General features: G+C 38.0%; 1 protein-coding gene and 1 long non-coding RNA gene across 2 annotated transcripts; both read right to left on the bottom strand.

The window, feature by feature from the left end:
* Nucleotides 1–2,383: 2,383 nt before the first annotated feature.
* On the bottom strand, nt 2,384–8,036 carry AZIN2 (antizyme inhibitor 2). The gene is made up of 11 exons (XM_072417929.1): nt 7,879–8,036; nt 7,703–7,798; nt 6,379–6,522; nt 5,265–5,438; nt 4,983–5,155; nt 4,735–4,869; nt 4,331–4,496; nt 4,063–4,225; nt 3,832–3,944; nt 3,510–3,724; nt 2,384–2,703 (listed from the first exon to the last, which is right to left on the bottom strand). Exons 3-11 carry the CDS (start codon nt 6,475–6,477, stop codon nt 2,568–2,570), a joined length of 1,374 nt encoding a protein of 457 aa, XP_072274030.1. The 5' UTR covers nt 6,478–6,522; nt 7,703–7,798; nt 7,879–8,036; the 3' UTR covers nt 2,384–2,567.
* Nucleotides 8,037–9,187: 1,151 nt separating this feature from the next.
* Nucleotides 9,188–11,572, bottom strand: LOC140335371 (uncharacterized). The gene is made up of 2 exons (XR_011921689.1): nt 11,412–11,572; nt 9,188–10,540 (listed from the first exon to the last, which is right to left on the bottom strand). It is a non-coding gene; the product is annotated as an uncharacterized lncRNA (long non-coding RNA).
* Nucleotides 11,573–12,153: the final 581 nt, after the last annotated feature.

Raw genomic sequence — 12,153 nt, forward strand, 5'->3', positions numbered from 1 at the left:
TGTTCATAAAGGTGAAATCGCAAGTTGTCAATTGAGTGAGGTTGCAGAGTTTAGAAAAAGAATGTCTAAAGTGTGTCCAGTGATGTGTGTGGGGCCATTTATATTCTGTAGGAGTCCAAAGGAGGAGGTAGTGGGGAGCAGTTTGGCTGAAGAAGGATGGTTGGGGTCATCCACTGGAAAGTCACCAAGGATAAGAGTGGGCAGGTCATGGGAAAGAATGTTAGGAGCCAAGAGGCAGTTATCCAAAAATTGTGAAACTGGGATGTGGTGGTGGGTGGTGGTAGACAACAATGAGGGGTAAGGGGCGGAAAAAATGGACAGAGTGGACTTCCAAAGAGGTGAAAATGAGAGAGGGTGGGGTAGGAAGGACTCTGTATGTACAGTTAGGGGAGAGAATGAGACCCACACCACCCTCTACCACAAGGGTGTCCAAACTTTTTGCAAAGAGGGCCAAATTTGGTGAGGTGAAAATGTGCGGGGGCTGACCACTAACCAGGGTGACGTGAGGGATTTCCTGTGCATGGAGTCCAGTGACTGTGCAGGCTCCATGCAGAGCACAATCTTGGAATCAGAGTGGGCGTGGTCCGTGAGGGTCCCGTACAGCACACATCCACTATAATGACGTAGGGAATTCCCCGTGCACACCTGGAGACTCCGGTCCTGCCAAATATGCCCGCAGAGTTGCGGCCCGATAATTGCAAGGCGGTAGATCAATTTTTTGATTTTAATTTATACTGTGGTCAACAGTGCTGGTGGGCCACGTATTCATTTTATGGCAGAGGCTACAGGCTGGAAGAAATCTGAACACTGCAATTGGCCCCCAGGCTGGACTTTGGACAAGCCTGCTCTACCCTGTTGCCAGGTCCAGGCGTATGTGTGAAGTGCAGGCCTCCATAAAAGAGAGCAGCCGTAGAGACAGAGTCCGAGGAGGAAAGCCAAGTTTCAGTGAAAGGAAGATTAGAGACTTTCAGAAGAAGGTTGTGGATAAAGGTTATTCTATTGCCAACAGATCTGGCATTCCATAGACTGACAAGGGGGGTAAAAACTTTTAGGTAGGGTGTAATGGGATGAGGTTAGGAGGGAGTATCTTGCTGAAAGTGTACTGACTGAGATATCACCAGCAAGAGGCAGTAGAGAAAAAAGGTGCAGGAAAGTGAAGGAGCAGTCAAGACAATGAAGTAAGACTAGGATGAAGGAGAGGGAATAGAGCCAGCAACCTTGCGTGATGTTTAAATAAAATGTCCACCTTTGTTGTATTCTCTTCAAAGAGTTTAGTCCTATTCTAAAGCAGACTTTTCAGAAATTTTACTAGTGTGCACAATTATATTTCTGGCATGTCATAACATACAGCAACACTGTATATTATTTCAAAAGATCTCTACATTAGGGTGAACCTGAACTCTGAATATTAGAATATCAGTAAAAATCTGCTGTAATGAACATTTAGAAATCTTTATTTTTTCTAAACAGTACCGTCTGGAATTCCTTGTATATAACTCTAATTAAGCACTCCAATACCTATAGCCGCATAGCTGTTGTCTACACGAAGATCTAAGGCACTGCAGTTTTCATTGACCTCACAAGATTTGGCTATATCATTATTGTACTGCTCCCCGATTTCCTTGCTTGAAATTCTGACAAAGGGGCCTTTACTAAGATAGCCACTAAAGCGATCCGCAATGTAGAACCAGGTATGGTAAGTCAGTAATCAGTTGCAGGGAAACCAAAACTAATCCTATTTTGTTCTGTCTTTTTGGAAAACAATTTCAGAGTTTAGTTCCTTTTAAATGATTAAAAACAGCCTTTGAGCTTCAGGCAAATTACTTGGTAAATTTGTAGAAAGTCACAATGTGAGAGGCTGCAGCAACAGCTGACCCATGTGAGACATATGCAAACACAGCCAACAAATGCACTAGCACTAGAATTTACAATTTAATCCTAGAGCCGGCAGAATGATCCCCATCTTTTTTTATTACATTTTTCTGGTGACTATTACAAAGGTAATGGCACTGTGCCTGCTATCATCATCCTATCTGAATAAATGCATTTATAGCAGATAAAATTTCTCAATCAACAAGGAAACACTTTAAATTATTGTTAGTAGTTGTAGATTTTTTACTGCAGTTACCTACATTAGGGCAGAGTTGCCAATGCAGCTTTTGCTGTTGCAGATAGTATTAAAATAACATGATCAAAGGATTTTTACTAATATTATTCTCATAGTAGGACATATGGTCAACATGGAAAGTTCAATACTACCAAGATTTATTATACCGGTGCATGCTGCATGCACATCTGAGGCTTCAGTAATCAGGGTTCTGTTCATTTGTAAACTGGTTGTTGAATGAGAACTTGTAATATTGTTATGTAATATACATAGAGATAAAAAATAAAATAATTATTTATTATAAATTAAACAAAGCAATTTCCACATGACCAATGAGAATATGAATCATGTTGCATACTTAAAAAACAATAAGGAAAAATATGAATTGGACCCACATGCTGGACAATAAAGCAGAAAAGAATGCCAGCTTTAAAACACTTTCCATTTGGGATGTAGCGGCTTAGATGATACTGGTTGGGGCAAATGCTGGAGTGAAGCAGAGAGAGTCTGAGATCTCCCAGCCACAGGACATTGGAGTGCAGACTGTTTCCTTCTCAACTTTATGTAATTCTTTTTGTAGTAGCTGAATTGCCTCCCTAAAAAGAAAAAAAAAAGACAGATGTGTCACACCAGTATTCAAAGCAAAATACAAACATCCTTTACCAGTACATTTGCAATCAATCTGTCAGATAACAAGAGACACTGCTCTGCAAATATTCACCCCTTTCTGATGTTGCAGTTTCTTTGGAAAATGTTTTCCCCAAAAAAGCTTATATAAGGAGTTTTTACAAATCTTGTGTAACAAATTTCCTTTTTGCAACATGGATACCAAGTCAATATCAGAATACACATTGGGTCTGATTTTTTAAACCTTTCCAGCACTAAAGAGGATACACTTTCATCAGTGAAGCTGGGTGATCCAGCAAACCTTGAATGGGTGTCCTAAAAGTCCTTTGCTGAACCAGTTCCATTTCAGGTTTGCTGTGTCACCCAGCTTCACTGATGAAAAGTGTATTCTCTCCAGCCTTGGGGAGCTTTTTTAATAAATCAGGCCTATTGTAGGTAAATTCTTTTTCGTAAGATGTGCACTTTATTCTTTTTAAACAGGCTTGCAAAGCCTACATGGTCACTTTGATGTGGCCCTTGGAGCTGAATAGGCCACAGGACCACACATCTGTACGATTAAGTATCAATCAAATTTATATAATCTTCTCCGGGGAAGTTTGATTCACTATAACCCTGGAAATATATTTAAATAAATAGACCATCAACTTTAAAAAGTATCTTTGGACTTGTATATACTATCCGGCACCAGCATGTAATAGCCCAAATAATGCCATCAAATTCAAATACTTTAATTTCAAACTCTTCTCCAATCTACACGTAAAGGTGAAATACTTACCAGGAAGAACGAGGCATTGCATAATGGATGCGGGTTTGTTGAAAACCATTGAATGTGGACGAAGCTGCCACTGTGTAAGCTCCCATGTTTTCAAACAGCAGCCAATCACCAACATGTAGCTCAGGCAGCTGAAGACGCTCAGCAATTTGATCTAATCCATCACATGTTGGTCCCCATAAACTACTGGTGTACATTGGCTGGTCTGGGGAGGGTTTCTGAGACAAAATAAAAAAAAAGAAGTTCATACAATGAAATCCCAAAGTATGATGAATGTTATAAAAAAAAAAAAAAAAAAAAAAAAAAAAAAAGGAGAAACTTTTACCTTATGGAGGATGGGTTTAGGGTGCGCATGATCAAAAAAGATGCAGTTGAAGGAGCCATAAACACCATCATTAACATAGTACATGATATTTTTGTTTGGGCAGTTTTCTTCATCTGGGAAAAAAAATAAATAAAAGTTTGGTACATTTTTCTGGGATTCGGCTTAATGTGTGTAACGCCATTACAGAGATGTATGTAAAAAAAAAAAAAAAAAAAAAAAATTTAAACTTACCATCTGATCCACAATTGTCCAACTGCACCTCCTTCTTAGCAATGATGTTAACAGCCAAGGAGAAAGCAGATGCTACATAATATCTCCCTGGCTCAGCAATTATCTCCACAGCAGAGCCTTCTGGGAAGTACAAGTCCAGTGCTGGATTTATCACAGCTGCAATCTATTATAGAAAGACAAGCGAGTAAAGAGTCATTTCTTTTCAAAATCCCTTCCCTCCCCAAAAAATGGTGTCAGGTGCTGTGAAAAGTTTACTATAATCTATTACCTCTTCAAATCGAATTTTAGCATCATCAGTTCCTGGAAATCCCCCACCGATATCCAGCAACCACATCTTGTATCCAAACTCAGATGCCATTTCAAAGACTAGTCTAGCATCTGAAATAGATTGCACATATGCCTTGGGATCACTGCATCCACTGCCCACATGAAAGCTGAAATAAAAAGTTTAAATTAAGAATATGGCCAATAAGAGTATAAGTGTATTAGTCTACCATCATAATTTGGGTTTGCTTACATATTGCAAAAAACAAACTAGACCTGTTAAATGAAGTTCTCATTTATATGTACAGGTTTTAAAAATATATCGCTGTCACCTTAATGTCTATTATTAAATGAATGGCACCGATTGTACCTTTTTTAATTTGCATACCCAAAATAAATAAGACTTACCTAACACCAATAACATCAACATGGAGGTTCTTGGCCATTTCAAGGAGATGTCTACATGATTTTAGAGGAGCACCAAACTTCACACTTAGGCGACTGGAAGACTTGGAGTCATCTGTAGCTATGCGTAATACCATCCTGTTGTCAATAAATGCCTGCATCAGTATTCTGATATGTTTCACATAAAAAAATCAATGCAGCCTCAATTATTTTATCATCTATATTCTGTAAATTTAATGGCAAGTACATACTTGGCATTTTGGTGATTACGTGAAATCTTGGACAACTCCACCTCATTGTCAAAAGTCATCATCTGGACACCGTTCTTAGCAGCATACTTAATTTGGGAAATTTGCTTACAAGGGTTAGCATAAATAATGTTTTCTGGAGTCACACCAATGCTTTGGACTAACTCAATTTCAGTCTGCAAAAAAACAAATATGGTGTTACACAAACAGTAATGCAATACTCCTGTACTTTCACTTTTTTTCATTTTTTGACACATGACACAAACTATAAAAACTCAATATTACCTTGCTGGCACAGTCAAATCCAGCACCTAGTTCAGCCAGAGTCTGAACCACACCTTTGCTGCTATTGCACTTGACAGCATAGAAAGGCTTTACACGAGGTAGGGCCTTCAGGAAGCGGATATGTTTTTTTACTACATCCCCCAGATCAGCAACAAAGAAAGCATCTCTGTCCTCCTAAAAACATTAAAAGATACAAATTAGTAGCAACAAAGTCTGCTGGGATTATTTATGCTCATATACAATCACATCACTAAAATATTGCTTATACAAGTTTAGAATTAAAAGTAGTTCTGAGTCACCTAAGAGATGTTGAACTATGTTTGACCTCATATGATTATTCTACTGATGTCTGGTTGGCACTTTTTTTTTTTTTNTTCTATGCAAACCTGTTGTGTAATGATATTGTTTACTTTATTTAAAAATTTCAATAAAAACTTGAAAAAAAAAAAAAAAAAAAAGTAGTTTTGCTTACAGGATTCACATTTTAAACTTGAATTGCAACAATGTACTAGGTGATCTTCTACCAAACTTAAAAAAAGGTAAGACAGACATGCAGAGCTGCAACCAAGGAACAGCACAGAATTTGTGCCACGAGATTGCCCAATTTATAGGACCACTGAAAATCTTTTATTTTCTTTTGTTTGAAAACTTGTATTGGTGATGCATGTATGCTCCTAATTAATGCTGTGAAGTAACAGCTAAAAGTCTATTTTCATAGTGTGCAATATCCTAGACGATTGTTTTAATTTTCTGTATTTCATTATCATTGTACACTCCCCTAATGTTTTTGTTTATATATTTTCTTCCAATAAATCTTTTGTACCAGAAATTCCTAATGATTCTGACAACAATCATTTAAGATAAGACTCAGGGTAAGATCCCACTATTGAACTTTCTAACTAGTCTGAATCATATGAACTGTTTAGTATTTTAGTTACTATACTGCCTGACTTACCCTAAACATGTAAAGGTCAGTAGTGTGTAATCACCATATTTTGGAGAATAAACCCCATAAAATCACAATTATTTGCTTGTAAAAACCATCAAAATATTTTCTGTATACATTATCACCAAAGTTAAAAGAAAAAACAATAGGTGCTGATGGAATACTTACAGTCTGTGAGACATCATTAATGATTTCCTCCATCAAATCTCTGGCAGCAAAGCCTTCCTCCACCATGGTGAAGTCTGATTCCTGGATGTATCGTGGCATTGTGACAATTTTTCCTAAATGTGTTGTTTATAAGTATGCAACAAACTGCAAAAACAAAAACAGTGACTGTTAAAAAATGCAAATATATAAAAAAGGAATTAAACCAAAAAAATATGTAAAAATTTGGTGTTTATACACAATTGCAAAGACCGCACTAAAGATGCTTACAATTGTTCTGATATATTTGTATGCGTTAAAAATAATTTACTGGGGCTGCTATTGAATAAATAGGACGGATTTATGACAACTGGGGAAAATTATACTGGACCAGCAAATAAATTTTAACAAAAAACATAGCATTACATGTTTTATTCCAAACAACTCTGCTTGTGGCCCAATTTAAAGAAATAGCTTTCAGTCCTTGGATTGTTTTTGTAAATTAGGAATACAAAAGAAACTGCTTTTAAATCCTCACATTAAGACTTTTTTTACTCCTGGGGTACCATTGATAACGAAAAAGAACATTGCTATACTGAAATGTGTTTGCTTACACTGTGACCTGCATAAAACATGTCCTAGGGAGTTTGTTCTACATAATGGACAGGTCACATGACCAGGTTCTCCTCTTACTCCAAAGCAGGGGTGTCAAACTCGAATACACAGTGGGCCAAATTTAAAAACAAGTTTGACCCACAACTTTAGACAAAGTTGCGGGTCAAACTTGAAACTGAAATAGCACAGGTACTACAATTCTTTGAGTTTATAAAACAGTCCAATGCGGGGCCACACATAGGTAGAGAGGCCGCTGGTCTACAGACCCCAGGAATTGTAGTAGTAGTGCCATTTGAATGCAGTGGCGGCCAAGCTGTAATTCATATATATGATTCCTTTGGGGGCTAAAAAAAGGCCAAAGTTTGACACCCCTGCTCCAAAGAATAGATTACTGAGACTTTTGGACTTTAAAGCCCATATGTAAGACACAAGGCTTAATTTCATCAATGTGTGTATGTATATATATATCTCTACATATGACATTGTGTGCCTCTACCCCCTCCTCTTACATTGCAAGCTCTTCTGGACATCTGTCTGTCATTTGCAACCCCTATTTAATGTACAGTTTAATAGAAATATTAATAATATGGCCGGCACAACCACAATAATAAAGACTGATATTTAGGCTGCTACCACGCTGTCATGTCTACTCCTCGTATTTTCCTATGATAACGTGTGACATATTGCTGGGGTGACCAGGTATACACGATCAGACATACGATCCATCACTCACCCGTTATCAGAAGGCCCAGGGAGGCTCTGCAGTGAATTCGGAGGACTTGAAGCACCCCGGGCTAGCGATGTCGCCACAGCTGGCGTTCTGTGCTGTCTGCGGGAAGACAATGAGATTAATATCAGGACCATCCTGCGTACATTTCCCTCGTTGATAGCTCCTACACACCAGCTTACCTTAACAAGCATTTACACGGCCGCTTCCCATGAAGGATGTTAAGAAGTGTTGTATATTACTGCCCCCACACAGCTCCTCTCCGCAGTGCTCTGTATATGTCCGTCACTCTGCGCAGCCTTCTTATATACAGCACTGACATCCATCCCGGTGATGTCATGATGTTTCCAAGCAACTGGAGATAGCAAAACAGTCCCGCGCCATTCCTTGGCCAAAACCCCACCCCTTTCCCCGGGTCCTGTGACTTTATTGGGTGTTCCGGACATGGGGGCGTGTTCAGACAGAGAGGATATGGCATGTTTCTGTAGACACAGCACGTGATGATGACTAATATACAGGAATTTATTGGAAATTGCTTATAATTGATTGAGAAATCATTTCATTTTTATTATTTTGTCTTCAAGCTGTATAAAATAATTTTCATATATATATATATTGTATTGAAAGCTGTCTGATCCAGGCAGAAGCAGGTCAGGTGGATGAGCAGGTCAGGGGGGATTTAGTCAAAATGAACCTGTCACTTCACAGGAGGATTACTTGCTGCCTGATGGAGTGCAGTAAATCTACAGTCTGCCAGGGATAGTTTTAGAGAAAAGGGACCCTGGACAGTTCTAAAAGGGAGCCCCAAAAACACTGCATACCAATCCCCTGCACCCACTACTGGGGCCCTCCAATAGGTGGGGGCACAGAGTAATTGCCCAGTTTTCCCTCCCACCTCAAATGCTTATCAATAACCAAATAAAGAAAACTGCTATCTAGCCCAAATTTATCCTGAATCCACTACTGGTTAATATACAGGTCATTGCTGTATTCACAAACTTCCCCCAAACAAGCAGTATCTGCTGAAAAATGTTTTTTGGTGTAACATTGTCAAAATGAACACCCATAACAGGACATACATCACATAAAATTGTAATGGCATGGTGCCAATGATGATGGAAGTCTCATCTTCATCTAACTATGGGCATTCAGGGTGGTTGTTGAGTTCAAAAGAAGAAAAAAATTTGTACAGATCACAAAACTAAGGTTGTCGTTTTTTTCTGTATTTTACAGATAATAGGTACAATTTTTTGCTTCTTGTATACTGATGTGAATGGAGCCAAGGTCAGGTAGGTTTTCTAATATCACAGGCTTATTGGCATGAAATTATTAAGTTTAGTATGACATCACTATCTTTCTCTTCTCAATGCTGCTGATCCTCTGAGGAACGAAGCTGGCAAAATAGTCAGCCAAAACCTGTATAGTCAAAGGGCTACCTGGAATGGCACACTTGAATATGAACAACAGAAACCTGGCCATATATCAATCTAATTTCTTTTGGTGTTACCTGATTGGATATACATTGAATAGGCTGTTTAGTTAGGACATAAATCTTTGTAAATGATGCTGATCTTACTGGTCTGTGTCCATTTTAGAATTCAAGGTTAGCTTACAACCCATTATTTTACTGACAGTATCAATTTCTGATTTTGGATCATTACTAGTGGATTTTTAGTGACTTTGATGGGCTGTTGCTGAGGTACTACACTTCATATTGTGGACCTTTTAGTAACTTTAAAATTCAGCATATATAAATTCCAGATATGAAAAGCAACAATATATTGGAAAAAAATTGAATGGACCCCACGTTCTTTTACCACTATTATGAACATGCTATTAGTCTAGTCTTCCTGAAGATTGTAACTTCTAACAAATCACAAAGAGAGGGGTCTGCTCTTAATCAGATTATTTCAATCTGGCCAAGAACTGGAATGAACATGACTGTTATTTCTAAATCAGCATCCCAGTACAGGAAGAAGACACACATTTTAGATAATGCTTTAACAAGGATGGTGCTGTCCTTCTGAATATATATATATATATATATAGCTGACTGCATTGTGAAAAGTGATTGTCCTGTAAATATCATTAGGTTTCTTGTGTGTAACTATAACCAAAGTATAAAAAAGAAACAATGGCTAATAAACTGGGGCATGAGAGGAGATAGCTTGTATATCAGAGCCATGCATTGTTCAGAGCCATCAATGACTCTGGATTCCTGAAAGATCACTGTTTACTGTTTACTTTTAATTACCTTTCTGTAATTCTTCACTTTGTATAAATACCACCACCTTTTCTGAATAAAGCAGAACAACAACCACATTTGATTGTTCTCACACATGTGTCTGTGAAACTTCCATCTATAGCAAGAAGTCTCCGTTCTTTTTAAAGGGAAATACGTTCATCTTCAACAAAATGTGTTTATATAAACAATTTATCATGTGCTAGGTCCACCTGCTATGGCGTTGATATTCCCATACCCCCAGTTATGGTGTTATTAATTGCTATAGTGTCAGGGTGTTTTATGACTATTTCACATGCTATACAACAAATGTCAATGGGATTTGACCTTTACTGGAAGCACAACACAAAACACCATATGAAAGCTCTGTTGTGGCAACTGTAATCCAGATTAGGGCCAGTTTGAGCAGATTTTCCCAGCATACATGCCCCACACTAGGAAAAGGCTGTGTCCAGACATGAAAGGCTATTGTCTGGCTTGACACAATAGTGCAGCTGGTCACATCCAGTTTGCAGACAAGATGATATACTGATTCTGTCATGTTGCTTTTTGCTGTCTGTGTCCTGTTGGGCAGATTTCCTTGGCAGATATCCCTCCTATCCCTAAAACACAACAAGTAAGATGAAATATCTACTACGGTAATGCTACAATAAATGCTTAAAAACACTAGCATGGCATTTGTATAAGTGTTTCTAAGGAAATTTAGAAACAAGCTATATGACAGAGAACAAGTAGAATAGAAGAAAACACCCCCAAAAAAATTAAAAATGCCCATAAACACTTGTCTAAATTAGGGTAAATCCCCTCTTAGGCTCATTTCACAAATGTGTAATTCTCACCAATGGAGAGCATTAAAATGCATATTACCGTGTGTTATGTTGTATGATAAAGTGCAGTGTGGTAAATAGGCCCATTCCAAAGGACCAAAAATAGGACAATGCAAATGCATATGAGTTGTGTTACTTTATTGTGTTGGGGTGCTCCTACTGTGCTTGGGGTGTTCTAAGGTCCCTCCTGAGTTTGCTAAGGGTTCCTTGAGCCATGAGCAAAATTCCTCTTAGGTCAGTTAAAGTGACATCAATGATCTTTTTGGCTATCTGTAAGGGTGACATTCTTCCCAAAGGCCAGCCATGTAAGAGGCATTCTTCCCACTGACCACCACCACCTCCAATATAATATGGGCTGTAGATATAGTAATTGTAGAAGGGGTAACCTAAAGACTTAAAAGTTATTTCAAAGGTTGCCCCATGTTAGAAAGGTCGAAAAAGGCTGGTATGAAATTACATATAACAAGTCATTTAGGTACTGGATCTTACTTTGTAAACTATGTATGTATGACACTAGTTATATAGTGTAGGCAATGTAAACTTGCTGTTAGCAACAAGGGAGGTTACAGAAGCACAAAGACATGAATTTACATGAAAGAGGGAAGTAATTGCATACAATATTCTTGTTTGACAGGGTACACATCACCTTGTTTGTTGCACAATCTGGTTTTAGTCTGTTTAGAGAGGTTTGCTGAATACAGAGTATAGTCACCACTTCTCCTACCACAGCATTGTTTTTCTGTCAAATGGTTACATAGATAAGAAAAGTTCACGTCACAGGATACTGACATAGTACGCAAAGTCCACTGCTTCAGGCACTTCCTGCAACAAAAAGTGGATGTAAACTTTCGGTATATGACATCAGAATGCTCTGCTCTGGGCTGGTTCAATCCAGCTAAGAACAGATATTACAAACTACTGTAACTGTGCAACAGACAGAAACTACATAGTCTATACACTAGTCTACTAGTCTATACAAGAGCTGAAGAAATTATTGCAATTATCTACAATAATTAACACAGAGCTTTACAAAACAGCCTAAAGTGTAAAACACACCATAAACTTTTGTTTTCCTTGATTAAAGCTTGATAAACTATGAATTTATATAGCATAACATTAAAAAATGTTGCATTATTAACTAAATTGTAATTTTTCATCAAACTAATTCATGTACAGTTGTATAATTTCAGATATGGGGGAAATTGTTTTGATCTTTTGAACACTTGCAATTAATTTATATTGATAATAATTGTGCATATAGATGCAACTGTGCATATTTGAATTGGCCTTTATCCATTACCTTGTTTGCTGCTTGACTATCATACAGAGGCATTAGGCTGGGTTTACACAGACGTTTTCCCGAGCGTTTAACCTGAGGCTTTAAAAGC

The sequence above is a fragment of the Pyxicephalus adspersus genome, chromosome 1 (genome assembly GCF_032062135.1).
Source record: "Pyxicephalus adspersus chromosome 1, UCB_Pads_2.0, whole genome shotgun sequence".
NCBI classification, from domain to species: domain Eukaryota; kingdom Metazoa; phylum Chordata; class Amphibia; order Anura; family Pyxicephalidae; genus Pyxicephalus; species Pyxicephalus adspersus.